Source organism: Panthera tigris, chromosome B2, assembly GCF_018350195.1.
Source record: "Panthera tigris isolate Pti1 chromosome B2, P.tigris_Pti1_mat1.1, whole genome shotgun sequence".
NCBI classification, from domain to species: domain Eukaryota; kingdom Metazoa; phylum Chordata; class Mammalia; order Carnivora; family Felidae; genus Panthera; species Panthera tigris.
Window position 1 is genome coordinate 78,479,624 of NC_056664.1, and position 27,604 is coordinate 78,507,227.

General features: G+C 41.1%; 1 protein-coding gene across 3 annotated transcripts; it reads right to left on the reverse strand.

The window, feature by feature from the left end:
- Positions 1 to 935: 935 nt before the first annotated feature.
- Positions 936 to 24,900, reverse strand: CNR1 (cannabinoid receptor 1). 3 transcript variants are annotated; one of them, XM_015535206.2, is made up of 2 exons: positions 24,546 to 24,900; positions 936 to 6,399 (listed from the first exon to the last, which is right to left on the reverse strand). In XM_015535206.2, the coding sequence occupies exon 2, from the start codon at positions 6,334 to 6,336 to the stop codon at positions 4,918 to 4,920; it is 1,419 nt and encodes a 472-aa protein (XP_015390692.1). In that variant the 5' UTR covers positions 6,337 to 6,399; positions 24,546 to 24,900; the 3' UTR covers positions 936 to 4,917. The 3 variants fall into 3 exon arrangements, with proteins under 3 accessions (XP_015390692.1, XP_042842720.1, XP_042842721.1); XM_042986786.1 differs by lacking the exon at positions 24,546 to 24,900 and adding an exon at positions 9,274 to 9,538; XM_042986787.1 differs by lacking the exon at positions 24,546 to 24,900 and having other exon boundaries at positions 936 to 6,066; positions 6,234 to 6,392.
- Between the last annotated feature and the right edge of the window lie 2,704 nt (positions 24,901 to 27,604).

The window sequence follows — 27,604 nt, forward strand, 5'->3', positions numbered from 1 at the left end:
TTTAGAGAACCATCTCTGGGGGACACGGTGGAGCTTCTTACATACCTCAATTGGTTTCCTGTTTCTATATCGTTCTAAATGTATATTTCACTATAGATAGTAACACTAATGATGGGGGATCAGTGTTTAATTTTGCTACATGAAGACACTGAAATAAGTATCTTGTTCTCCTCAAGTACCAATGTAAAATTTGAGAACAAAGAACACATGTCACTTGCTTTCTGTTAGAAGCATTCAGCTTATGCAGTTTACAGTGTTTACTAAAATAGGCAGAATAATAAATTTTTATTTTGTCATCAAAATATAATCTATTTTTAAATATTTGCCAGTTTATCATTTGAATAATACTTTCTTTCAAAATCAACTGGAAACATACTTTTGGATAATAATAATGTAAAAACTTCATTATAATGCTTTTTTTACTTCATCATAAAATTTTCAAACTAGTTTTCCTTATTGTACAAATAAAATTATGTTTTTATAAGTTATGTTAAAAAGTAATTATCTCTTACACATGGTTCAGACTATGTGTTTATAAATTGTTCAGATTTATATAATTTGCTAAATCTGCTAAGTTCCAATTTCATTTACATATTATGAACAGTACATTTATTTTAATTTACTGCAAAATCACTAAACCCTTTAATGAAATAATGCTTTTAAAAGGTATGGCAGGCTTTTGCTCTTTATTATGTAAATGATGGTTTTATGCATGTTTTTCCTATGTTAAAAATGACTACATTAATCCAATCTGTCCTCATTTCTCAGATAAAGTCATGAGTGCTTTTTGGGAACAAATCAGTTGTTCAGCAATCTTTTAGAACTTAAGTCCTGAGTGTTTTAATGCTAGACTGTGAAATAAGGCAGAATTCAAAGGCGTTTGTGTTCTTCATGATAATCTAGAATTTTTATTTGATTCCAAGTAACTTTGGACAACAGACATGATGGGATGTTTTCTCTTCGAATAAATAACAATTTAATTATATCACTGAAATAAAATATAGTGTGGGCTTAATACACTGTAAATATTACGAAAGTACTACTTTGCTATAGTAATTTAATGACTGAAGCTACATTGAATAACAATCTTACTAGTACTTGTGTACAAAGTATTATACAGATTACTAACGAAGATATTGCCGCAGTTGCAAGGGTGTTACCAGCTCAACGAACATCTAACGATACGATATTCTTCTAAGAGGAAAAGTAATAATGTTAGATTTACAGACAATAAAGAGTTATGTTTCCCAGTTGAAACATTGGAAATAAGAATCCAGATAGCCTGGTATCTTGGTTCATACTATCACAAGAAAAAGTTTCCTTTCTTGGGGACTCTGATCCCCAGCAAGCTAGTACACTAAGTTTACGTGAAGATAGGTTTTAGGATGCCACAGCAATGTAAAGAAACTCTTCTATCTGAAAATTACCGATTTGTAGGCCACTGCTTAAACATCTGACTTTTTTTAAAACCTATTTACATACATTCAGCCCAAATCAGTAGATAAAATGTTTTGTCTATATTACAATAGGCATTGTTAACATTTCATCAGAAGGCCAATGCAAGACAATTGTTAATAGCCATTGCCCAGCATTTAGGAGATTTTAAAATATCATACAAATATACAGTTAGATTGTGAGAAATCTAATTCTGCGCATGATATTGGTGGTCTCTTTTACAGATGTGGAATGGCAAAAATGAATCAACAGGACGGTAATTAGAGTGCTACTCATCCAGGGCCTAATTCTCATCTGCTGGTTGGACCTATTCCCTGCAGTGTGGGTTCAGGCAGCCCAAATTCCTTGACACTTAATGCCAGTTAGACCTGACTCAACATGACGGGAAGGTGTGGGAATCATCTCAAGTGTAGGCATATGTCTGCAGCTCCTCCCAGATCCACGTTTCTTTTATATAAATTTCATAAGTAATGGAAAATTAGAGGTTCTTGGAAACAGCCCTCCTCATCTAAATGAAACTATTGGTCTAGGGCTGAAAGATCCATCATTACTCTGAAGAAATTGAACAGGTTGGGAATTTGGCCCTTTTTAAGACATATGTGATTGTGAAATGCATGGTCAGGACAAGTATGTTATCCTCAGAGGTATGTAGGTAAGTCTGAGGTTGGACCTTATAAAACTTATTGAAATTTAAATTACATTTAAGTTAATGGGCCTAATTAAGGGATACTAATGAATGGTAATTTTAATGAGTATATTCATTAGGGAGGACATTGGAGTCTCTTGGGTTAGGAAATGATATTAAAAGTGTCAAAGTGACTCAAAGTAACTGAAATGTTTTAAAATGAAGGTAGTGTAACACGTATGTGATGATATTTCACAGATATTTCTTAGAATATCAATAAGCACCAAGTTTAGTGCCGTCAGCCCCATTGTCCCTTAATTTATTATATATGATTTATATCTTGAAAGCACAGCACACTATAAAATCTACATCGCGTATACACAAATACAGTTTCGAAAATGAATCCTGGAATTTTTCACAAGTAACAAGAATTTCATCTTCACCAGGTCTTCGTAGCTGTGAGAGGAAAGTTGGTCCTGCCTGGTGAGCTCTGAGACACATGGATTGATATTAAGGATAATGCGGACAAACGAGGAACCAGACCCTGGTGAGTGTTTGTAAATAATCTTTTCTCTTTTTTCTAAAGAGACCTTATTCATCCTCCAGCACCCTGAGCCCTCCCCCGCATATCACAGAGAGGTAAAGCGAAGCAACCAACAGGCACATTTGAGCTGTATAGGCAGATGGTTAAATGCATCCCAGCTTGGCCCACAGCCCACATTCAGCTGTAGACCATACACTGCACAAAAGATAGCCCCAGTAGGCTGCTCATCTATCTAGAGAGCTAGAAATCACCCGATAAATGCTACCTCTCCACTTCAATCCATGCTACCCAGGCCTCTGGGTCCTGCAAGGAGCCACGCTTTATCTTTTTAAGGAGGAGACTGTTTATAAGTAATTTGTCAGGGTCAAGTGGCCTCTGAAGCAATATTAATGCTAACTAGGGAAGGGCCTAATTCTGAGCACCCATGGCACCATTAAAGAATATGAGACTGGGGCATAAAAAGACAGCAAGCCATGCTCATCTTTATACTCCAGCAGATCTTGCTAACGAGGAGCAGGGGAGAGGTCTATTCCTTAGCCCAAACCTATCCAGTCAAAGCTGGGTCCAGGGTTGTCACCAAGGGCATCTGGATGAAGCATAGAAAGAGTCACATGTCATCCAAGCTTCAGTCACAAGAGTGTCGGCTCCTCACTTTCTCTGTCTTGCCCACTGTCTGACTGGTCTCCTTCGCCACATGGACCAGACCTGGTGTCCTACTTCAGCAAGAGGAGTACAGTGCTAGTTAAACAGGGTCATATCACTACACACTCAGCGGAAAAATGTTACCACGGGGGCTTTATTTAGAACCACTTCCCTTCTGATGATCCGTGGACTTGGTCAACATTAGGTGCTCAGAAACCAAGATACTCATTTCCCAACACTGACATGGTAAATACAGACCTTCACTTGCGTCTGTCATTGATGATTCCTTGCCAGACACTGGTCTTTTGAAATATCTAAAGGTCAATTTAGTAGCACTTGACCCAATCTCTCAAGGTGGGGGGAAGGGAGGAGAATTTCCTGAACGTTTATGGTGAGTATTTTTATCAACAAGGTTTCTGGAAGAACTCAATTTTAGAAACTGACTTCATGTGCAAGAATGCAGCGAGTGATACGGTTTATACTTGGTCACAGTTTTCTCACTTTACGACATTACTGTAACAGTTACGGGATAGATACACACACACACACACACATTTATATTCACACTCACACACGGTATAATTTTACTGATCCAGACAATACTTCTTTTCAATTAAGAAAAAATGAAGACTCATTTGGCCACCCAGGCATGAAATCTACTTAAACCTGGAATATAAGAATGCAGTACCCTTCAAGTAAACAGCAATTGCACAGTGATAACAATATACATTAAGATTGACACATGCTGTCTTAAGAGGTCTAGTAATAGCTAAAGACTAAAGAAAGTCAGAGATGTCAGCCAGAAAAGTCAATATGCCTTCTCTCTTCCATTCTGATTGTAATCCATCACCCAACAGAACAGCTATAGTCCAGAAGATAATAAATGTCCACGTATGAAAATGCAGGGCTAACAAATTCTTAAGTGTCAACGAATTCTGCTCAATATTCTGGATAGTCTTCAAATTCTTCCCGTTTCATTAACAAAAAATAAACCTTTATGGTTATTTCAATGTCAAATTTGAATAGATTGGAAAAAAATGTTAAGGTGTCTAAAAGTCACGGGCAATAATTTTTTAAAAAGTGATCTCACTGGCACGTATCTGCTGCTTGTGTTCCACTGTTCTCATGAAAGTCTACCTTTCAGTTTTGCTGAACTAGACAAATATAAATAACACACAGTAAACACGGATACACATCTCACATGACACAATACATTTTTACAAAATAGCTCTACTTTAGTACTCTGTAACTTGTAAAAATGGACATCTCTGATACTTATGGACAAATACATTTCACATTATAATGAAAGTTGTGGTTACAAAGGCATTACTCATTTGATGGTGTTTCCCTGTGGTTACTTAGACTTCAAACTGTGTAGCCACAGGTTTCTCTCCTGTTTCACTGAGACTCTGAAGAAGCTTCAGTCACATAAGCAGCAGGCTTTCTTCACTGTAAACTCCTGAAGAACTGAGTTTCAGTACCTATGCTATTGAAATGCTAGAGAACTGATAACTGATCCTGGTGACAATCACCTTTCACTGAGCATGGTAAACTTAAAAAAATATAACCGATGAGACGACAGACTTTTCTAGATTTTAAGCTTTAAAAAAAAATGAACTTCTTTTCCTGGGCTGCCAGGAAGGCGTCAGGCTCACAGAGCCTCGGCAGACGTGTCTGTGGACACAGACATGGTCACCTTGGCAATCTTGACCGTGCTCTTGATGCAGCTCTCCGCGGCCCTGTGAACACTGGCTGTGTTGTTGGCATGCTTGTGCAGGCAGTCCGAGTCCCCCATGCTGTTATCAAGAGGCTGTGCGGTGCCTTCACACGAGGGGAACATACTCCGGAAAGCATGTCTCAGGTCCTTGCTCCTCAGAGCGTAGATGATGGGGTTCACGGTGGAATTCAACAGGCACAGCATACTGCAGAAGGCAAACACCGTCTTAATGAGCTTGTTCATCTTCCCAAAGACATCATACACCATAATCGCAAGCAGAGGGCCCCAGCAGATGATTAAAACCACAAGGATCAGAACCAGGGTCTTGGCCAGCCTGATGTCCATGCGGGCTTGGTCGGGCCGTGTCACCTGCACCTTGCCGTCCTCTGACGTGTGGATGATGATGCTCTTCTGGGTGCCGCGCTGAATCATGCGGACCGCGTGGCTGTGAGCCTTCCAGAGAATATACATGTATGCGTACACGATAAACAGCAGCAGCACACTGGTGACCCCGATCCAGAACATCAGGTAGGTTTCATCAATGAGCGGGAAAATGTCTGAGCAAACAGACTGCAGCTTCTTGCAGTTCCAGCCCAGGAGAGGCAGCACAGCAATCACAATTGCTATGGTCCACATCAGGCAAAATGCCACCACGGCCTTGGGCCTGGTGACAATCCTCTTATAAGCCAGGGGCCTGTGAATAGATATGTACCTGTCAATGGCCGTGAGGAACAGGCTGCCTACTGAGGCCGTGAAGGAGGCGGTGACCCCACCGAGTTTGAAAAGAAACACATTGGGGCTATCTTTGCGGTGGAACACGTGGAAGTCAACAAAGCTGTAGACAAAAATGACGCTGCCCAGGAGGTCGGCCACTGCCAGGCTGCCGATGAAGTGGTAAGAGGGCCGGCAGCGAAGGCTGCGGGAGTGAAGGATGACACACAGCACCAGCAGGTTCTCCAGAACCGTAAAGGTGCCCAGTGTGAGGGACAAGACGGCGATGGCCAGCTGCTGGCTGGGGTTCAGAATCATGAAGCACTCCATGTCCATGAAGTTCTCCCCACACTGGATGTTCTCCTCATTCTCCTTGTAGGATGAAAGGGATTTGTTGTAAAATTCGGTGATGTTCACCTGGTCTGCCGGGACTAACTGGGAGTTGTCTCCTGCAGTCATCTTTTCTTGGAAGGGACTTCCCCTAAAGGAAGTTAAAGGAAATTTCTGTGGGAAGTACCCTAATTTGGATGCCATGTCACCTTTGATATCTTCGTACTGAATGTCATTGGAGCCCACGTAGAGGAGGTCTGTTGTGATGGTGCGGAAGGTGGTATCAGCAAGGCCATCTAGGATAGACTTCATAACCTCCGTCTTGGATTAGGCCAAACTCAAAATGACTGAGGAGGAGACCCGCAGCAGGGAATCCTAACAGGAGGGAAAACAAATAAGCTGAATGGTGAGAAGACTGGGAGAATAACAATAATTTTTTTAAAACCTACTGTAAATATCCCAAATGTGTACCATCACGTTACTTCATTCCTGTCTCTGAGCCTAAATGAAATTCTTGTCAGATTTAATCAACAAAATGAGTCAGTCAGTCAGAGAAAAGCCACCCGAAGTTGGTGATGTTGGTGGCACCCACCAAAAAATATCTCTTTCATTATTTAAGCTGCCTGGATTTAAGTCACTGTGTGATCCTGTACAGACTTCCTGATTGTCAAGCTAAAGGAAATGTGCCTTGGGCATGGCATGCACCTCATGGTCGCATTAGGAAGTGTTTACCACCCGGCTTCTACTGTCACATACACGCAGTGTCCTAACGCTGGTGGGGATGGGGGAGAGCGACACGTCACACAACGTCTGCTCTTGAAGACTCACCATCTTGTCATACAGGTAAGACTGAACATACAGCACAACCCCAAAGCAAGATGGTGCGGAATCAGGAACTGTGTTGCACGGCCTGTGTGCTGAGTGCGAAGGAGGAGGAAGAGAGGTTTAGAACTAAAGGATCTTTCCATGGGAAAAGATCTGGATTCTGGCCTGTCTCCGTGGGAAGACCAAGATCTTTAACCCTGGAAAGCGGTGATGATGGGAGAGTGCTTCCTGACAGTGTCCCCCATGAGTGGTGCAGTGACACAAGCATGCTGGGAGACAGGAAACAGGCCTTTATGGAGTCCCAGTCTTTCCAGGTAGATGGCACCAGAAATGAGGGCGACTGAGAAAAGGAGGCCAAATTTTAAGGGTTCTTCAATTCTAAGCTAAGCAATTTGTTTTTGTTTCAAAATAAACATCCAGAGAATTGATTTCACTATTTATAAATGTTTATTTAAAACGTGGCTATTAGGCTCTTTTGCTTATAAAGATATTAGAAGGACTGAGTGATACCTATAATAATTTTAAAGTAATCATAAAAACCAGCATTTTACTTCCTAATTGTATTTTTCTTTTTTAAAAACATATCACACTGTATTGGAGAGGGAGATAGTTACTACCTTGGAACAAATTAAAAGGATCTGAGTCCTCCCGCTAAAACACAGAGATCCTACCTATCTGAATTAATGATTCATTTATTCACCGCTTTGACAAATTATGGAGCACCCACTACGTGCCAGGCACTGTGGTAGGTAGGCATAGGGGCTAAGAGTATCGAGAAAGAGTCCCTGTCACATGAAGTATACTGTGTGGCAGAGGACAGACAGCTGACCCCGTAATTATGATGAAGTGTGGTGGCAGCTGTGACTGGTGATATGCAAGATGCTGTGGGAGCAGCCAGTCTAGGGGGTTGAAGGAGGCTTCCCCAAGGAAAGGATGCTTATGCCAAGAGTATGTAGGATTAGTGTGAGTGGAAACAGAATATGGAGGCAAAGAAAAAAAATTTAAATGAATACCTTCAGTATCACGATGGGGGGGGGGGGGTTTGTTCCGTTTATACAGTAATTTGAACCAGGGACAGTGGCTAAATGTGGCCCACCTCCCCACATTCTGCCACACCTGAGTCTAGGCTGTCTCTTGAATCAACTCTGCTCTTTGCAAACCTCCCTTTGCTAAACAACTCCATTTACAAATGAAAATTTTCACCTGCAATCTGAGGGATTCAGAAAATGGCCACGATTTGTGAGAGAGCTGTGAATGGTCCTGGCATATCCTCAAATCTGACTTTTGCCTCTCAACTCCCACCCGTACTAAAACACAGCGCTTTCTGGCCCTGGAAGGCATGCTGCTCTTTGGATCACACCTGCACACCTTCCTTCTTTCCTCTCAGCCTCCCTCTGTCCGAAATACCCATTTCCAAGCTCTCCGTTACATTAAGTTACCTCCATTTCTGACATCTCTTTGGCTAGCCCTCCCCACCAGGCAGAACTAGTTCCCCCAGGCTTTCCCTCTATTACAGGCCCCACCATATCACTTAATCATGAGCTTACATATTTATTTCCATAACTAGAAAATGGCTTCCAAGCACAGGAGTGGTGTCTTTTTTTCTTATGTGTTTCACCAGCCTGATGCACAATAGCAGATGAGAAAGAGAGGGCCGGTCTCCCTTAGAAATGTTCATGTGAACCTAATAGTGGCAGTTGAATTTTATTAACTGGTGCATTAAAGCAGTGATTTAATACTACTTCTTTGTCTTTTCTTAAAATTAGAGGAGAGAAAGGTAATGAATTCAATGGATATTTGGCCTAAAAATCAAAACTTGAGCCCAACATCTCCTCCTGGGAGCCAGTCCAGTAACTCCAACCCCTAAGTCCTCCTATGTCAAGTAACTACTCGTCCTTCACGCTGCCCAATTAAAAACGAATTTATTTGAAATTTTGATCATTTATATGTATATATTACATTCATACGATTCCAAATTCAAAAGCACAGAAGGATATACAGCAAAGCCAGGCTCTCTTGTCCCCATGTCCCAGCCATCCAGTTTTCCTCCTCAGTGGCAAGAAGGTCCTTGTTACTCTTTCCAAAGATACTGTGCATGCATATTCAAGCAGATATATAAATTCATTTCCTCTTTGCTTTATTTTTAACAGATACTAAGATGCTATACATACTGTTCCACTGCTTGCTTTTCCATTTACAAGTATACGTGAAGACAGTTGCACATTGGTCCACGAACCCTCCCTCCATTTAGCAGGTGCCTCACGTATCCACTAAATGAACATGACCAGCCTCCTTCTGATGAAGGTTTAGGTTATCACTTCTTGTTGTTACAGATACTGCTGCAGCAAATGGCCTCCAGTCATGTCTCTTTTCACATTTCTTATGGAATTATGAATAACTGTATTAAGTTGTCCAAGCTCATACCTTGAACTTACCATGGACTCCTCTTCTTTCTTGGCCTTTATAATAAGAAGACTACTAAATCTTGCTGATTTTCCCTTTTTAAGCACTTCTGGAGAACTTATGTGTAGGTGGCATCCTGACCTTCTTATGTGTATCAAATTGCTTATCGTGATCAGGATATTTCCCCTGCCAGGTAAGTATTCAAACTGCTTATCATTCACAATGACCCTATGAGGTGGGTGCCGTTCTTATCCCCATTTCACAGATGAAAGGCACAGAGAGGGTAAGTAACTCGCCATTCACACAGCCAGTAGGTGGTAGAGCCAGAATGAACCCAGATGTTCTGGTTCTAGAACAGTGCTGTCTAATAAACATGTAATGTGAGCCACATATACAATATCAAAGTTTCCACTATCTAGGTAAAAAAGGAAATGGTAAAAGGTGAAAATAATTTTGATACCTTATTTAACCCAGTGGATCCAAAATATTATCACTTCAACATGTGGTACCAGCCATGTTTGAAGTTCTTAATAGCCACACGTGGCTACTGGTTACCATATTAGACAGTATGTCTAGAGCTGCTTTTAGCCTTGATGAACCATCATCCCTTTAACCGAAGCCAGGGTCGCTACTATCTCCCTTCTTTTCCCCACTAATTCCAACCAGTCAAAACACTAGTAATGAAGAAAACACTGAATTAGGAGTTAGAAGACCAAGATTACTGTGAGACTTGTACTTGGGCGAGTAGTTAATCTCTCTAAGCCTCAGCATTTCATCTACAAAATGGGGATGAGTTTGATGATGATATTGCCTAAATCACAGAATTGTCCTAGAAATTAAATTTTATTTTATTTAAAAAAAATTTTTTTTAACGTTTATTTATTTTTGAGACAGAGCATGAACGGGGGAGGGGCAGAGAGAGAGAGGGAGACACAGAATTGGAAGCAGGCTCCAGGCTCCGAGCCATCAGCCCAGAGCCCGACGCGGGGCTCGAACTCACGGACTGCGAGACCATGACCTGAGCTGAAGTCGGACGCTTAACAGACTGAGCCACCCAGGCGCCCCATAGAAATTAAATTTTAAAAAGTCAGGTAAAGCACTTAACATACTGCCTGGCACAAAACGTAAATCTTCAATAAATATTAATTGTTATCATTACTTAGTACTATGACTCTTACCATAAATTATTATCTCAAGATAACACATTGCTTTGTTAGATCACAGGCTGCTTATTCAGTCTTCATTTTTGTCTCAGCACTTAAAGCATGAAGGAAATAGCAGATGCACACAGGGGTGAGGGAGGAGGAAACTTTATTTGGAACTCTATTATACCCCAGGTATTCCAAAGACTTTATGCATATTCTACCATTAAATTGTCATGACAAGTCTATCAGGTGCTTATTTATAATCACCATTTCACATAAAGGAATGGAAATCATTAGTTGTTAATGTTAAGCAAATTGTCCGGAAGACGAAGAGTTTGTAGTGGAACCCGTGTCTGTCAGACCCCAGAATTTTTGCTTTTGGACTTTATGCACTGTTTTAAGCACTAACAGTAACCAGAATAAAGTCATTTTGTTTTCTGTGTCATATTCAAGTCTTCTAGCTTCTTACAAACTCACATTAAGGCATTTTGTCAATAGTAATTAAGACTACCTCCTACTAAGTCATTATTTCCTATGCCAGCCCATCTAGGTAAATCTGCCTACTGGCATGACCTCGAGGATTAAAATTTTAGTATCTGGAAGAGCTATAAAGCTTCTTCAGTGATGACAAAAGATCACAGATCTTTCTTCAGCAATGCAGAACATGTGTGCCTGTGACTTACTCTGTATTAAGATCACCACATATGTGCTCACATTTTCCACGTTAATGCAACCAAGGACTTTCATTAAAACAAACTAACTTGTTACATTTGAGCCAGAGCATGGTGTGGTTATGAAATATAGAGTAATTTCTGTCCAGTATCAGGCAACCTTAATTAAGGAATACAGTTCTAAAGTATACACGGATTTTCTGCAGTTCAAAGATCTCAGTAATGTCAAAGTACCACTGTGCACAGGCTATTTTAACAGTTAATGGGATCACGATGGGAAAGTGGTCCTCTGCATTTCAGTAATTCTTCCCTTTATTTCTACATTTGGATTATTACAGTAATTTTCACCTGATTATCTTTCGCATTGAGAATTTTCTTTGAGAGTTCACTAGTAATATAGTTTAGGCTTTGGGGGATGCAGCTGCCATTAATTGTGTTTTTGTGTGCGACTGGGAAAATCATAATTGGAAATTTCTAGCAAGGTGCATAGATGCACCTATTAAAGAAGCAGTTGGTTTTTATTACTGTTATAGTAAAACAATAATTGAATGACATTTAAGGGGATTTTCCTAGGATTCTGTTTTTAAAAATATAATCAACTTGTTCTAGTAATTTAAGCTATAAATTATGCTTTTATAAAAATGAAAAATATTTCCATGTGTTGAATCTATTATTTAAAAAAATAAACGACTCAAGTTTTTAGAATGACATCACCTGTTGTGTTTGTCCACCTCACTACACGCACACTTGTTTCCCATCTACCACCCCCAAACTTCTGCATTAACTGGCAGGCTGTGGTATCATCAAAGAAATTTTCTGGGTACACCGGCAGCATAAAGTTTTCTAAAGTCTACCTAGAGTCACATCTTTGTTTCTATAACCCTTAAGGGTATAAAATATCCGTGTCCTCATTAAGGTGAGCACTGAATAACAAAACAAGACTTCAAATAGAGTCTTCTCTATATCAATATAATTAATAGCAGGCTATTTTAGTCTTCATTGCCCTGCTGAAGACTTTCTTTGTTTTAAAGAGACATTTTAATAATTTAGATATTTATTGCTGTTCTATCTGGAGTCCAAATCTTTGCAGTTCTGGCCTATGTGGCATCTCTGAGGAAACAGGCAGAAGGCAACATTTGCTCCCTGCAGGATGTCACGTCTAGTTGGGCAGAAAACCCTCTAGACACATCAGAAGGACCAGTGCTCCTGATATAGACTGTATCAGCAACAACACCCACCCACCCCCCCCCCCCCCGCCACCAGGCTCCTTCTCTAATATCCTACGTTTACAAATGCTTTAAGGAGACAATGCCAATCTCATAGTTTCTAGGCTGATAAGAGTCCAAAATGTCAAATGCATGAGTCCCAGGCCCTTGCTTAACCCTATCGTTCTCCCTAATTTCTTTGTTGGCTTTGTGTTCTGCTCAGCTAGCCCTGTAAAAGAGCCTTGTGAAGGTTCAAGAGAATGAAGGTGCCAGTGGATGTATTTATTATTCTCCATTCATTTCTAGGAACAAGTCTGGTTTCTACTAATTTGATTAAGAAAAAATTACTTGATAATATATTTCTCTAAAGTTGGTAGGAAAATTTTAGTTGACCCTTATAATTGCATTATGTCTAAGACATGTCCTCAGTATACATGGCAAATCTCATGGGCCAACATTGTCACTCTATGAATGATGCTTCTGCTATGGTTGAATGGGCAACTGAGTCTTTTCTAACTCTTACATAACCACCAGAGTTTGGGAATTATTCAAGTAGTTTGGTCACTTTTTGCATTATCTTCTAGCAAAGAGAAATAAAGGATTGACTTAATTATCCTGATAATTCAGGCAAAAATACATAATCCTTCTTCTTTGTATTAATGTCAGCTCCTTTTCCCATATATAAAAGAAAATTCCATTATGTAGGTAATGCTTGGTTGGTTCTCAAAGCTTTAGCTTTTCATATATTTTCTAATGTGGAATAGAAGTTATTAAATGCACCATTTTCTCTGGTCTTTGTTAGTAAAAAAATATATTTCATAAAAATACATCAATTAATATGAACTAAATAGACATTAAGGCATTTATAAGGCTATAAATTATTTAACATTTAAAGGTTTATTATTTAACATTTAAGGTTTATTAAAATTTAAAGAATTTTAGGGCTTAAGAATTAATACCTTTAAAACTACATCAGATTAAACATTCACTATGAGGTGATGATTCCATAAGAAAAGCCTATCACAAAAGCAAATTAATGATATAAATGAAATGATTTGTTGGCTTTACAGCCAATTCTATTTATCCATTTGCCATTTAATTTTGTTCTACTATTTTTAAAGTTAGTTTATTTATCTATTTTAGTTTATTTATTTTGAGACAGAGAGAGAGAGAGAGAGAGAGAGAGAGAGAGAGAGAGAGAATGAGTGGGGGAGGGGCGGAGAGAGAGAGGGAGAAGGAGAATCCCAAGTAGGCTTCCTGCTATCAGCACAGAGCCAAACATGGGTTCTTGATCTCAAGAGCCATGAGATGATGACCTGAGCCAAAATCAAGAGTTGGTTGCTTAACCAACTGAGCCACCCAGGCACCCCTGTTCTGCTATTTTGATGTTTCCTCTAAGTGCCTATATCTTTTTTTAGAGAGAGCTACTTTTTCTACATATCTGTAAAGGAAGTGATCAAGCATAATTGATGCAGCTTTCCCTTAAAAGAGAACATGCAAAATTTTCAATTCAATTGAAGCCATGGTCCATATACAAATACTCCTTAAGACTGTCTTTATCTTGCATGTGAAGTTTGGCCATTAAAAGTCAAAAGTGATGTATTATTCCAGCCCATAAAATATGTAGAACCCAGCAGATAGATTATCTGACAGTTCATTACCAAAGACAGAAGTAGTTTAAAGCATGCTACTTTTTGTCCAATGGTGCAGCATACCTTTCAGCTTCTTCCTTCATCTTTCAACAAAAGAATACATTCTCTTTGAATCCATGAGCATACAAATTAAGTCCAATGAAAAATCAAGTCCTGTTTCTCCAGGTTCAGATCTCAGAGTGATTGGGTGATCTGGGTGATTAAATGCACAATAGAGAAAATTCCAATTCCCAAATGTTTTAATAAGAAAAATTAGAATATTTGTGTGCTATATATATATATATATATATTTACATGAATTAGGTGCTATTATAATCCCCATTCTACATATGAAAAACCTGAGGCTTAGAGTGGTAAAATGCTTTGCCCAAGGTCTCTACCTAGAGGGCAGAGCTAAACTCAACCCAAGTCTGTGTAACTTCAAGTCCCTGCACTTAACTTTGAAGTCCAGGGACCATTTAATAAGACACTTTTCTTTGTTTCTACGGAAGGGGGAAGAATTGATTTTGGGAAAAGGAGGTACTAGATAGTACGTGATCACTTTACACAATAAACAACTAAAATCTCAAGGAAGATCTGTTGACAGCAAAAGATTGCCCACAGCACTTGCAAATCATTCTTGCCCTGTGGTCTCCAGGGACAAGTATGATAATTAACTATAAGCAATAAATCCTAACCCTGGATTATCACCTTATTTTCAGTGACTGTTGGCAAATAATAAATAAAATGTAACTTGTCTTTTCACTATTTTTAAAAAAATTAGACAGATTTTTTTCCCCTTCAATTAATTGTAAGGAATGTGGACAATAATGACAGTTTCCACAATACCAGCGAGGAAGAGAGAGGACAATTTCTCTAGGTCTGAATGAGACATGATGGTTGTTAGTGAACAAAAGTTTGAAATATTCATTCCCATATGGACAAATTCAAACTCCCTGAAATCACTCAATTTCCCACCACGAGCAGAATAGTTTTGGTCGGCTCAGACAGGTGACTCTCTGTGGCCTGTTCCTAGGATGGTGGCTGGAATCAAGGAAAAAGAAATTTTGTAAACCTTAGGCTCCAACAAGGGAGTGCTTGTGACAGATCTCTGGTGCCCAAAGATCACAAAGCGGTGTTACTACAGCAGTGTGGCTGATGGATACAAAGTTACAGGCCCTCGCATGCTTCACGTAACACATTTTTATTGGGCACATACTCTGTGCCTAGCAATGTAGACATTAAATACATATCCATGTATTACACCCATGTAATAGATATGGGTCAAGGAAGCAAGAGGAATGATTTTCCACCCCACTCCACTCCATCAAATAAAAGCCACCCATCTGTCCTTCTCCTCCCACAGAGGACAGAATACAGTAGGATATGAAAACATGTAATAGGCATATGATATTTCATCATCAAACAATATTGGGTTGTGCATCTCAATAATTGGGTTGTGTAATCCCCTTCCTATATTTGCTTTGAGGTTTTCTCCCAGGACAGAGGCTGGGCACTGCTGAACCCTTCAAATCATGAACGCCTTGAGAATAGGGACCTGTCTTACATGCCTCGCATGCCCTCTGCCTGGCACAGGGCCGGTACTCAATACCTAAATGCTTACTGGTGCTCATCAGCAGCATGGCAGATCTATCTTAGCAGAATGGTGTTTAACTGTGGATAGTTTTCCTTGGCATAAAGTCAGCTGGTTATGTTAGGGAATTAAAACTGAGTTTTGGTCTAATACACGAAAGAGTTACCTGGAAAAAAAAAAAACAACTCCCCAAATGTAAAGGTTATATAAAAGGCATCAACAATTATTTACCCCAGGATCTTTTATCCCACTATTAAACAGAAGTTATGTTGATGGCAAGTGGAAGCTAGAGGCAAAAGAACAGGTATCTACCTTTCATTCTTATCCTTGGTTACCCCGGTGTGTGTCATGAACCTCAATGTTGAGGCACACAGCCATGATATACAGAGAGATTTCTGTGATGTGCACAACCTTGAATGAATCCTACTTACATGCTGTTGATAGGCCTTTAAAGACAATGTATGAAATGATGATGATAATGAACTTTTTCCCTATCCCAAATACATGTTATTATGCATTAATCTTTCCCAAATGGGTTTCCCCATGTGCAAGTATGTTTTGAAAACAACTTGTCAAGAGAAGTTTATGTGAAAATTCAACCACTAGATGGAGTGGCTTTTATAAACCCTCAGGAATCAATTTGTTATTCTATTCAGTGGACATAGTTCTTGCTTTGGTTGAGCAACTTCTCTTCCTGCTACAACATTTCATGTATCTTACAACTGAATTAATTAAAACATAAATAAGAAAATATGTTATGGAGGATTAAAATGGGTTATTACTACTCCATACAAAAACTAAATTTTTAATTGCTTTTCTGGGGCAAAAGGGCATTGAGAAAATTTAATATATTGATAAAAATTAATTGTGAATATTTGGAATTCTGCCTCAAGAAAGTAATTAAAGATGAGAAAAGGAAAGTAGTTCTACTAAAAACAAATGATATGTTTATGCCAACAGATGCTACATGTAAGATGGGGATATCTCAGGAGCCCAAAATCAATTCTAATAACAAACCCAACTCATTTCTATTTTACAAAACATTTGGCTCTCCAATTTGCAGATACAAAATCACCAACACAGGCCATAATTATGTGATGAAAAAGAACAGAAAAGTATTTATCATTACAGGGGCTAAAATGGAATATTTCACAAGGTAAGTGAATATTTGTTCAAGTACTCATACAAATCAAGATATGGTAGCTTTCTAAATAGTTCAATTTCCTTCCTATCATTTTTTCACTGGAATAATTTTAAATAAGTTCTTATTGTATAAAGCCAGGGTTCCCTTCAACCATGATTTTATAAACTAGGTACTTATGTGCCACTTTCTTTAGCTGAAATGTTAAAAAAAAATTAAGTGTGTACTAACATGCAAGATACAAACATAAAAATATGTTTTCAAGATGCAAATAATTATAGGGGTGCCTGGGTGGCTCAGTTGGCTAAGCGCCCGACTCTGGTCACAATCTCACGGTTTGTCAGTTCGAGCCCTACATTAGGTTCTGTGCTGACAGCAGGGAGCCTGCTTGGGATTCTCTCTCTCTCTCTGCCCCTTCTCTGCGTGCTTTCTGTCTCTCAAGAAAAAGATACAATAAAAGATGCAAATAATTGTATACAAACAGAACTGAACTAGGTTTCAGTAAAGATGGAGAATATGCTTTGAAAATGTAGTTCCGATTAAGAAGTAAGTGTGCAAATTGGATGCAAGTATAGGATTTTGATGTCACTGAAACCATAAGGTAATTTTATTGTACTCATTCAAGGTCAAACTCTTCCTGAGATTTGTGTGATGCAATTTTGCGATTATGCACAGAGCTGAGGAACTGCAGGTATTCAGAAAAAGTGACATGAAGGTAAAGAATTAGGAAGTAAGATAGGTAAGAATGGGCTGGACATCTAGGACACATCTCAAAGAACAGTGTGAGAAGTCACACAGTGGTCTGTGAGTGCACACAGTTCTTTTACAGGTCTGAGGTTCGTAAGGGGTAGTCTCCCCACCAGCCGAACTTACAAAAACTGCAAATTCTCAGGTCACTTGAGACCTACCGAGTCAGAAACCTTAGGATTTGGGGCACAAGGCCTCTGGGAGATTCTAACACACTCTAAAGTTTAAAAGCTACTGTTAAAGATTACGGAGGCCCATGAGAAACACTAAATGAGGGGGAGAAATAAAAATTAACCTTTAAGAAGAATTGAGGTTAGACAGGAACAAGGAATATTCTAGGAGTATAGGCTTTTAGATCATTGAAATGGATTGCTAAGGGAGCCCACTCATGACAAAGTAGTCTCTAAAAGACGTTTAAAACCAAGATATTTCTATGTGACTGACATAGAATAATGTGGTCTCACCTGAAAATAAACATAATGAGTGGGGAACCTCTCAAGGTTTTTCAGTCTACAATTCTGGGCTTCTCTGCACTTCTTCAGCAAACTTATTGTTATATTTTTGTCCAACAAAGCAATGTGGCTTCAAGATATAATATGTACTTACCCAGCACTGAGGCATAAATTAAGAACTCCACACAATTTTCTCCTAATTCTATTTACAAAGTCTATGTGTGCAAAGTTCTCTAGAACTGGTAGCCATTCCTTTCGACGCCCCTGGGAAGGATGGCTGAGAATAAAAGAAGGGAAACCAGTAAAAGTAGGTAACATTTCAGCTTATTTTTTTTTTAAGCTGGAAATGTTTCTGTTTCTGTTCTTCTCTTCCCCAAACTGTAAAATAATGTATGGCAGGAGATGAACCCAGAAAACAACAAACTAAAATTGAAATCTTGCAGGAGGTCTAAGTAATGCAGACCGGCTGCAAATTAACTTACAGAATTAGATTATGCAATTCATACTGCTTATAGCTGGCATATATCTTGCAAAAATACCTAAAAGCTATAAATACATGGAAATGTATCCCAAAGTACTTAAATATCTGACTTTGGGCAGACTGTTTCCTCTTTAATTATTTCATCAATAAAAATGGATCATAGATTACTCATCCTTCATTTCCTTAGCTGAGGACTAAAATCATTCAAAGGTTTTCCCTTTTCTGGCTGTTGTTTGTAAGAAGTTTGATATAATTTCCAAAAGTAGTTGTCTATCTTCTGAAGTCAAATCCCCATGTATGCAAAGACACAGGACTCTTGGGACAATCTTTTGCTTACTTTGGTTCTGTATTAAATTCTTCAGCTTTCCTTCTCCACATGCATATCACTTGCTCACCACAACTTGTACAAATGCTAGAGAAAACATTTACAAATTCTGGTAGCAGTGCATCGAAATGAGTTGAAAATCTGGTCCACTGAACAAGCCACACTGGAATAAACCAACATACACAGATCATAGTGGCATTAAATTAAGTCTCTTTTCTAAAGGATAAATCAAGTTGATGATTTTTAAATATAGCTGAGTTAAAAGGAAATGAGTGACAAAGGCACACTACACATGATATCAGTTTACTTGCTATATTACAAACATCTTGTTTAGCCTCTTGACCAACAGAAGTCAGTGCTCTAAAATTTCCTATAGTATGAATGTCCATATGTGCAAGGAGAAATTTGTTTTTTAAAAAGCACACTGGAATTTATCACCAATTTAAATGTAAAGCTCCTTGTAACTTAATTTATAGAACTCATATTCCAACATTCTTCTCTGAATATATGGTCTAAAAGAACAGATGAAGAAATAATGAGGGAAGAAGGGAACCCTCCCATTTAAACATAAACTTTGAAAAACATTATTTCCTAATTATATTTTATTTTAATTATATTTAAATATACTACTGACATACACAGTTTGTGAAAGCATTTGCCAGTATATTCAACTACCACAACAGATTGCCTGGCACATCTTTGAAAAATGCCTCTGCCTTTCCTTAAAAAGCAATAGCATGGAATTTGCTAGTAGGAATAAAAAAATAGATATTACATTGTCAGATTTAGGAAACTATACCGCACTTTATCTCCTGAAGTCAAAAACAAATTTTAAATGCTTTTCAGAGTTGATAATGATGGTAAAGAATCAAGCCAAAGATATCAAATTTCTACTCAATGAATCCAAACTCTACGCAATTAAGAATCCAAACTCCAGTGGAAGGATAAGAGTCAGATAATAAAATATTGTGCTTGTAGGGAAAAACTATTTGCCATCTAGGTTAGGAGAAATGGGAACTTAAATCCCTTGTTGCATTAACAAAATGCAAAACCTACCTTAATAAGCTTATTCAAAAATACAGGATATAATGCAACAGCACCATAGGTTAAAAAAAGAGTTGGCTAGGAGACACTGATTCCCACTAACCAGTCTCAACTCATATATTCAAAAACAAAAGAAAAGAAAACAAACAAACAAAGAAAAACTTTGAAAGCTTTCCTTAAGTGCAGGTGTGAAAATTTCTCCAGCGGGGGCTAAAACAGAATTTGTAGTATTCCAGAACGACTGCTATGACTCCGCCAGGCCCATTTGCTCAGGTCTGGCTAGTAAACAATTCTTCCTTCGAAAACCCATCCAAATACAACTATGAACCTCATGCTCACTAAATTATGAAATTAACCTGGCCAAATGAAACTTTAAATTAAAGGATATGCTGAAGTGGTTCGTCAGTATGCCATATGGAAAAATGCCTCAAATATATGGAAAATATCAATGAAAACTAGCTCAAGAATGTATTTGCAATGGCAAATGTACTAGAAAAACTATTATAATGACATGTGCTTTATTTTCCACGAGGCACCCTGTTCAGTGAAGATATATGACCCAGGAAACCTTTTACTCAATATTTTCTGTTAAGAACTAGAGGTAATCGCACTGATTACTTTATGTAATGGCTGTGATCTATTATCACTGATAGGTCATAAACATACCTATTATCCGTTCAGGCCCGTTTAAGATAGAAGTTCTTCTAACATCAAACTCTTTGAGTAGGACCAAGAGAGGCCCTGGAAAACCACTAAAAACAACCTTCCCTTCCCGCCCCCTCTAATATTTCCTATAGTTTTAACGTTTTTGTGATAGCACGACAATGTGCTGTATGTTACAAATATAACGATATTGATGTGCATTTTGTGACAGAGTAATAACCTTGTACTTTTTCTCCCAACTTCATTTTCTAAAAATAATAAACAACTAGCAAAACTGGTGAAAACTGTATTAAACACATCAGTCAGTGTTGATGAGAAAACCATAATCAAAGGTAGTTATGCCCATCATGGCATCTTTACAAGATTCTTAGATCACGTGAGATTGGAGCAGATTTCCACTATCCTGGAAAATCAGAACAGCCTTCCTTGTTTAGATTCAAGGTGGATACTCCTTTTGTCTGAGTCTTCTGTGTCCATCTGCACAGCTGCCTTAATTTTGGACATTTCACCCAAATTTGTGGTATTTATTTAAAATCTGAATTATACATTCAAATATATAAAGGCAATGGGTCTGAACTTTTGTGTTGGTCATGATACACATCTATGAAAAAGTTTGTTCACATATATGTATACAAGTGTAATTATACATCCCAATCATATAAAATTATGCAGTACAGGGGTGCCTGGATGGCTCAGTCAGTTAAGCATCTGATTTCAGCTCAGGTCATGATCTCCCGGGTGCATGAGTTCCAGCCCTGCGTCAGGCTCTGTGCTGACAGCTCGGAGCCTGGAGCCTGCATCAGATTCTGTGTCTCCCTCTCTCTCTCTGCCCCTCCCCCACTCAAACTTTGTCTCTCTCTCTCAAAAATAAATAAACATTAAAAAAATTGTTTTAATTATGTAGTATATAATTTCATGTTATATATATTCTGGATGACATTTATTGCTTCTTTTAGTCCAGAAAATATCTGGAAGAAATTGGAGTTGATCTATGTTCTACAGTTCACCCAATGTAATCTAAGAAGATACAGATTAGTGAATTAAATGATTATCAGAACACTAGACAACAATTCAGTGGCAAAGTGTCCTATCTCCCAACCCCTCAGAAACAGCATTTATGCAGATGTAACAGAAAGTTAACATTGTTATGAGGACAGGATTGAGAAAGAGCCAAAGATGGGGGAGGGGGATGAAGTTAAAATTTTGCCAATATGAAGTACATCAATTGGTTTTGATTTCCTCTTATTCTTTAACTTCTCTATCACTCTTTGGTCAAGAAAAGAAAAACGAGCAGACCTTGCAGTCCCTCAAAATAAAGACGTGCAATATATAAACTCAGCCCCAGCGGTTTTTCAAACAATGTTGGGACCAGGTCTTTTCAGAGGCAAAAGCAGAATTATAAATAATTTAAACCCAAAGGCTGGATTCCCTCTAACTAATTTGTCAGTTCAATTAGAAAATGATGAATACAAAAACAGAAGAGACAGATCACACTGGTGAAGACACGGCATCCTTTTCTTTCTTTTTCTTTCTTTCTTTCTTTGCAAGAAAGAAAGCTCTACTCTGTGTCCTTTAGGCAACTGAGCTAACGTAATTACCCCAAGAAGAACAGGCAGCTACCTCAAGGACAGGCTCCATCTTCCTAACCAAATTCAAGATGCTCTAACCAAATCTCATTTTACTCATCATGTGTTGTTAGGTATCTCCAAATTCAATGTATTACTCTTTTTTTTTTTTTTTTTTTGCAGCATTCCTGGAGAGCTAATTATGGGAAATAATCCCTTTTCTTATTAGGCCAACTGTTTTCTGGGAAGAAACATTTGGTAAGCGTGGTGAACTATAACTGCTATTATAAGTTCCATTTCATAATAGTTTTAGTCTTAAACAGCCAAGTATTCCAATTCTAATTCCAAACACTAATATGCAAGGCAACCCAGGAGCCTGTCTAAATTTCCTGGTGGTTCATGTTAATTCTGAGTCAAAGCAAAGAAGAATGTCACAAGATTGTTTTGAAAGAGTTTTTCAGGCTTTGCCTTAGTAATTAATAAGCTGACACTGCATACTAAACACTTATCAACACAATCAATGGGGCTGCTTCTTTCTTGAAAAAATAGGTAAACCGATGCGAGGAGTTTTCTTTTGGAATAGACTATAATATGCCACAGATAGAGTGGTTCTCCCAGAGAATTTCATTCCCAGCAGTTTCATCTTGGTAACATTTAACAATTTCACTATTTTAACATTTTGAAATGCCAAAAAGAACACACTGATCCTGCAGCTAGGCTTATTAGAGAAGAACGATCTCACAGGCGACAGGGAGGCACACAGTCCACTGGGAAAAGGGTAACAGAAAAAGACAGAAAACAGTGGATAACAAACAAAGCACAGCACTACTCCAACGTAAAATCGGATTTTCACCAAAATGTAAAACTTTACACACCAAATTAAATAATATCACCTATGGTTTATTGAAGGGACTAGCCACAACATTCTTTTTGTATGCGTATATGTGGAGGCTACCTATTAAATTGGGGGGGGGCGTGAATATCTAATCTGCCTTCCTGACAAGGAGTATGCAAGCATAGTAATTTTATTTTAGAAAGGTCAGTGCTGAGCATTTCCGCCCTGTGGTATCACTTTACCCCCACAGAGACTTAGGAACACAATGAGACCTCTCCCCATCAGACACTTGATACTTACCTCAGCCAGGATTGCTCCTTGCCTGGAGTGGGAGACATCTTTGGAACAAAAAGAGTCTGTTTACAGTAAGTTCTCTTGATTACCTCATATGGATTAGTTTTTTGAAAACCATGTCCATCCTCTTGCCTCTTGCCCAACTACAGCCACTGCTATTGTGCCCATAAGTAACCGCTTGCAGCAGGCAACATTTAAAATTCTGGAGGTGCGTGGATTCTGTTCATGTATGGATATAATCAGAAAATTATTGGTCTCACTTAAGAAACTATGCATGGCCTTTTATTTTGATAAAATTGCTTGTAACTGGGTTAGAGATGGGGGGAGCTAGAAGGACTACCAAGGGGAAAAAAAGGGACAGAGAAAAATCAATCAGTGTATCTTCCCTTGCAAACTGTCAGTAGGGTGGGATTAGAAAAGCAACACTTTAAATCAGATAAAGTCCTATGGGAGCCTTAAAGGTTAGTTGCTCTGAGCTTCTCAATATTCTGCAAAATAGATTGATGGCAGTGGTCACCCCACTGATACTCAATGTCCACTGAGTTTCTGCTAAGAAATTGCATTTCCCCCTTTGTTGAAAAGATATTAACTTGGTAATAAAAAATGAGGAGAAGTTATGGGACCCATAGAGATCTTTCAACACCTTTAAAAACAGTAAATCTGTTCTAATCTCTTATTAAATGTCCAAAGATGCTTAATATATCATGAAAGCAACAACAAAGACAATAATCGCATTTAATTTAAAGGGAAATAAAAAAGGTGGGAGGCAAAATGATTAATAGATTACTAATTTTTTTCTCATTTGTTTAATTTAAAACTAAAATTAGAAACATGCATGTTGCTTTCAAACTTTCAAATGACCAAATGACGGCTTCTGGTGTTTATCACTGCAAACATTTGCATTGGAGAGGTGAGCCGTTTATGATTGTGAGCCTTACCAAGAAATGTCTTCAAAAAACACAGCAACTTTTTTCATCTAATGGCTAGTTCGGAGTTAAATGGTTCCATCAACATTCAAATCTAGATATTAAATGTACATTTAGTTTTCCTCAAAGCAGAGTGGCTCCTGCAGCTATATTTTCTATACCAAAAGTTTATTATTTGACATACATTTCTTCATATGGCATTTAATATTTTAGACAGTTTCTAGGTTTGGTGCAGAGATCGATGGATTTCTCTGGGAGGACTTAGTTGCTGGTATGGTTTACAGACATTCAGCACCAACTCAAGCGCCTATTTCTCAAACATGCACAATTACACGTTTTTTACAAACACGTTAGTGCACACACATTCAATAACTAGTAAATGGAAGAAACCTCCAGAAGTAGCACAGACCACAGTTTGCAAGCTGGGGCTACACAGCTAAGTAAACATCGACGCACGATTCGCTCACACGGAATGAGAACTCCACGAAGGACACTTGGGGACCACACCGGTCAGTACCCGAAGGGGCGGGAGGCGGAAAAAAGTATTTCCAAACGCAACCCTGCCAGGTCTTACCCTTCGCATCCCCCGGTCCTCGGGGAGAAGCTCCCTCGGCACCTCTCGCCCAGCGCTGGGGCTGCTTCTCTGCTAGAACGGAACGTTCCGCCCGACTCCACGGAGCTCTGCCGGGAGCCGAGGCGCCCCGCCCGGGCCAGGGGAAGGCACTGGCGCCGCGGGAGCCAAGAAGAGGCGGAGGCGGAAAAGAAGTGCAGAAGGAAGGGGTGGCCGAGGGAGGCGGCGCCGGCGCGGGGATGCGGGCGAGGCTGGGTGGGGTGGGGTGGAGCGGGGTGTGCCTCCGTCGGTCGGTCAGTAAGTCAGTCGGTCCACACTGCCCGCGCGCCGGCGTCCCCTGCCTCCAGCGCCCGCCCGCGACAACGACCGGGACTGGCGACCCCTCCGCTCCCGCCGCCCGCTAGCCTCGCCCCTTCCTCGGGCTCTTCAATGGGTCCTCCCGCTCGCCCCGCCTGGCTCGGCGTGGGGCCGCAGGTCTCCGCCAGCCCGGGCGCCCGTCGCCTCGCCACACTCGTGCGGTCCCTGCCTCTGCCTCCGCTGGCGCTCTGGCTCTGGCTCCCTCTCGCTCCAGTCCCATTTATGAAGCGCGGTCCCATCACGTGTTAATGAGCCTTTGTCCTGCCCTGGCAGCGGCGGCGGCACAGACCCCACCGAGGGAACTGCGCGGGGAGGGACCCGCGCGCCGCCCAGCGCGGCGCCCGTGGCTCCAAACTTTCCTGTCGCGGGGGACCTGCGGTGGCGCCGGCCCCGGGGCCAGAGGGGACAAGCCTCTCCAGCCCGCGTCACCTACTTCTCCTCCTCCTCCTTCTCCTGCGCCGCCGCCGCCGCCGCGGTCCCGGGGGCTCCCACGGCCAGGACCTGGCTCTCCTCCTAGATACCCTCACACTCCGGCCGAGCCAAGAAGGGGCTCGTGCCTGCGCCGCCCCCGACCTCGGGGCCATTAATCACGCGCGCCCCGATTGCGCGCAGCGCCAACACCTTGCTCGGGGGTCACGTCTGGGGCAGCGGGCCGAGCCAGAAGGGAGAGGGGGGCAGGAGGGGAGAGGCCGAGGCGCGCCCGGCCGGGGGTGCGGCCACCCGCCCGTTCCGCCTTCCCCAGGTCGCCCCCGCGGCGGGCCACTGAGAGCCAGGCCCGGGGGCGAACGAAGCCTTGGGACCGCGCCGCGCAGCCCCGGAGCAGTTTGCTACCTGGCGGCGGCTGCGCGGCCACCTGTCCTCCGCCCTCGGGGCACCGGCTGGCTTCGCGCTAGTCGCCTTGTCCAGCCCCCGCCGCCCCCGCCCCGCGAGGACCACTCCGGCGCGCCCCACCCGCACGCCCCGGCTACAAACAGTTGGGCTCCGTAGGCGGCTGGCTCTCCGCATCCCCGCCCGGCGCGCCCCCTCCCCAGCCCCTTGGGGACCCCGCTCCTCGCACCTTCCCGCACTAGGAGGACGCCCCCCTCCAGGGCCGGGCGGGGGGGCGCGCGGGGTTCGGGGGCAGCCGCCGCAGGCGCCTGGGGATCCGCGGTGCGCCCGGTGGCCGCGACAGGAATTAGGGTACATGCTCGTTAATTGGTTCCACTATCAGCCGCCGTCTGCCTCCCGTGTGCACGGATCAAACCTTAATTGGTCTTTACATTTATCATGGTGAATTGCGAACCTACAAACAAGCCCTAGTCGCTGCTTCAGCAGAAAAGGCGCTCCTCCTCCCTCCGGGGCCCAGGCAGAGTTGTGGTGGCGGCGCTGGTGGTTATTTAGACATCTTTATCTCTCGTGAGTTGGGTCGAGGGAGAACTGCACGGTTTCCACCTGATGGAGGGAGCCACGTCACTCTGCTTCCCAAGAGCCCCACCGAAGGCACTTGGTTCGATTCCCAGCCCTTCTCTCGGTGGCTGCCTCAGCGTTCATTTTGTGACACTCGCCAGAGATCCAGCAAATTCTGCCCCAGTCCTCATCCCGCAAGCCCTCTGGTGGCAACTTCCACTTTCCTCTAGCCCCAGGCCAGAGCCCAATAGCAGTCGTAACATCTGGGCCCCATAATTGGACTATGTGGCAAGGAAGAAGGGAAATTGGTGGGGAGGAAGCCCAAGGTTGGTGGCTCAGAACCCTGGAGGCAAGTAAGTGCCTTTTGGAGACATCAGGCCAATCTTAGACAGGTTTCCTGCAGAGTGCTAGTTCAGTCTTTGAAAATTCCCCCAGATTGCTTTAGGTTAGAAAGAGTATTTCCCATTTCTCCATCAGGGAAATGGCCATTTAAAAGTCCACAGCTGAAACTATCCATTTCTACTAGGTAGGTAGATGGAATAGGTTATCAACAAAGATCAACAGATGTAGGAATAACTGATATGTGGGTAGATGTGAGATGATCTGTGGGCATCAACCTTGATGCCTGGTGAGGCCTTACCCACAGCAGAGGAAATGTCTTCAGCCTACCTCCACTGGGGAGACAGCTGTAAGAGGCAAGGAAGGAGGCTTCAGCATCTGTTGCTTTTTCTTTTTCTTTTAGGGGTCACGGTTGTTTTTTATATTCACCTACACCCTTGGCAGGAGGAAATATTCACAGTTTTCCCCATTTTGTGACTCCCAGCCTCTAATTTCCCAAGTGAGTTGGTGACTTGACACCAGCTTCAAAGTGTTGCCACTTCCAGGCAGCCCGCGTTCAAATGATTGCCAGCCCTTAAAAGAAAGGATCTAGGAAGATCTTCTTGCTGTGATGAGCACATCTACAGAACTGGAGAACTCATGGAAGGCTTGCACAGGGTGCTGCCACTCTGCCCTGCAGACTGGTGATCTGTGCTCTTGGGGCAGCCCAAATTTTACCATCCCTCACACACACAATTCTGACACATCCCCAGGAGTACCTCTTATGGGATATTCTCCTGCTCATCAACCTACCCCTTGGCGTTCAACATCAAATCTGCAGATGGAAACCATTTACAACCTATGAAAGGTACTCCCTGGAAATGTCTCAATTCATTCACACAGAATTTTGCTTTTTCATAAAGAGGAACAATCTAATTACCTTAAGGGTCTCTGAGTCATCCTGACTCTCTTTTGATTGAGGGTGGATTTTTTTTTTCCAC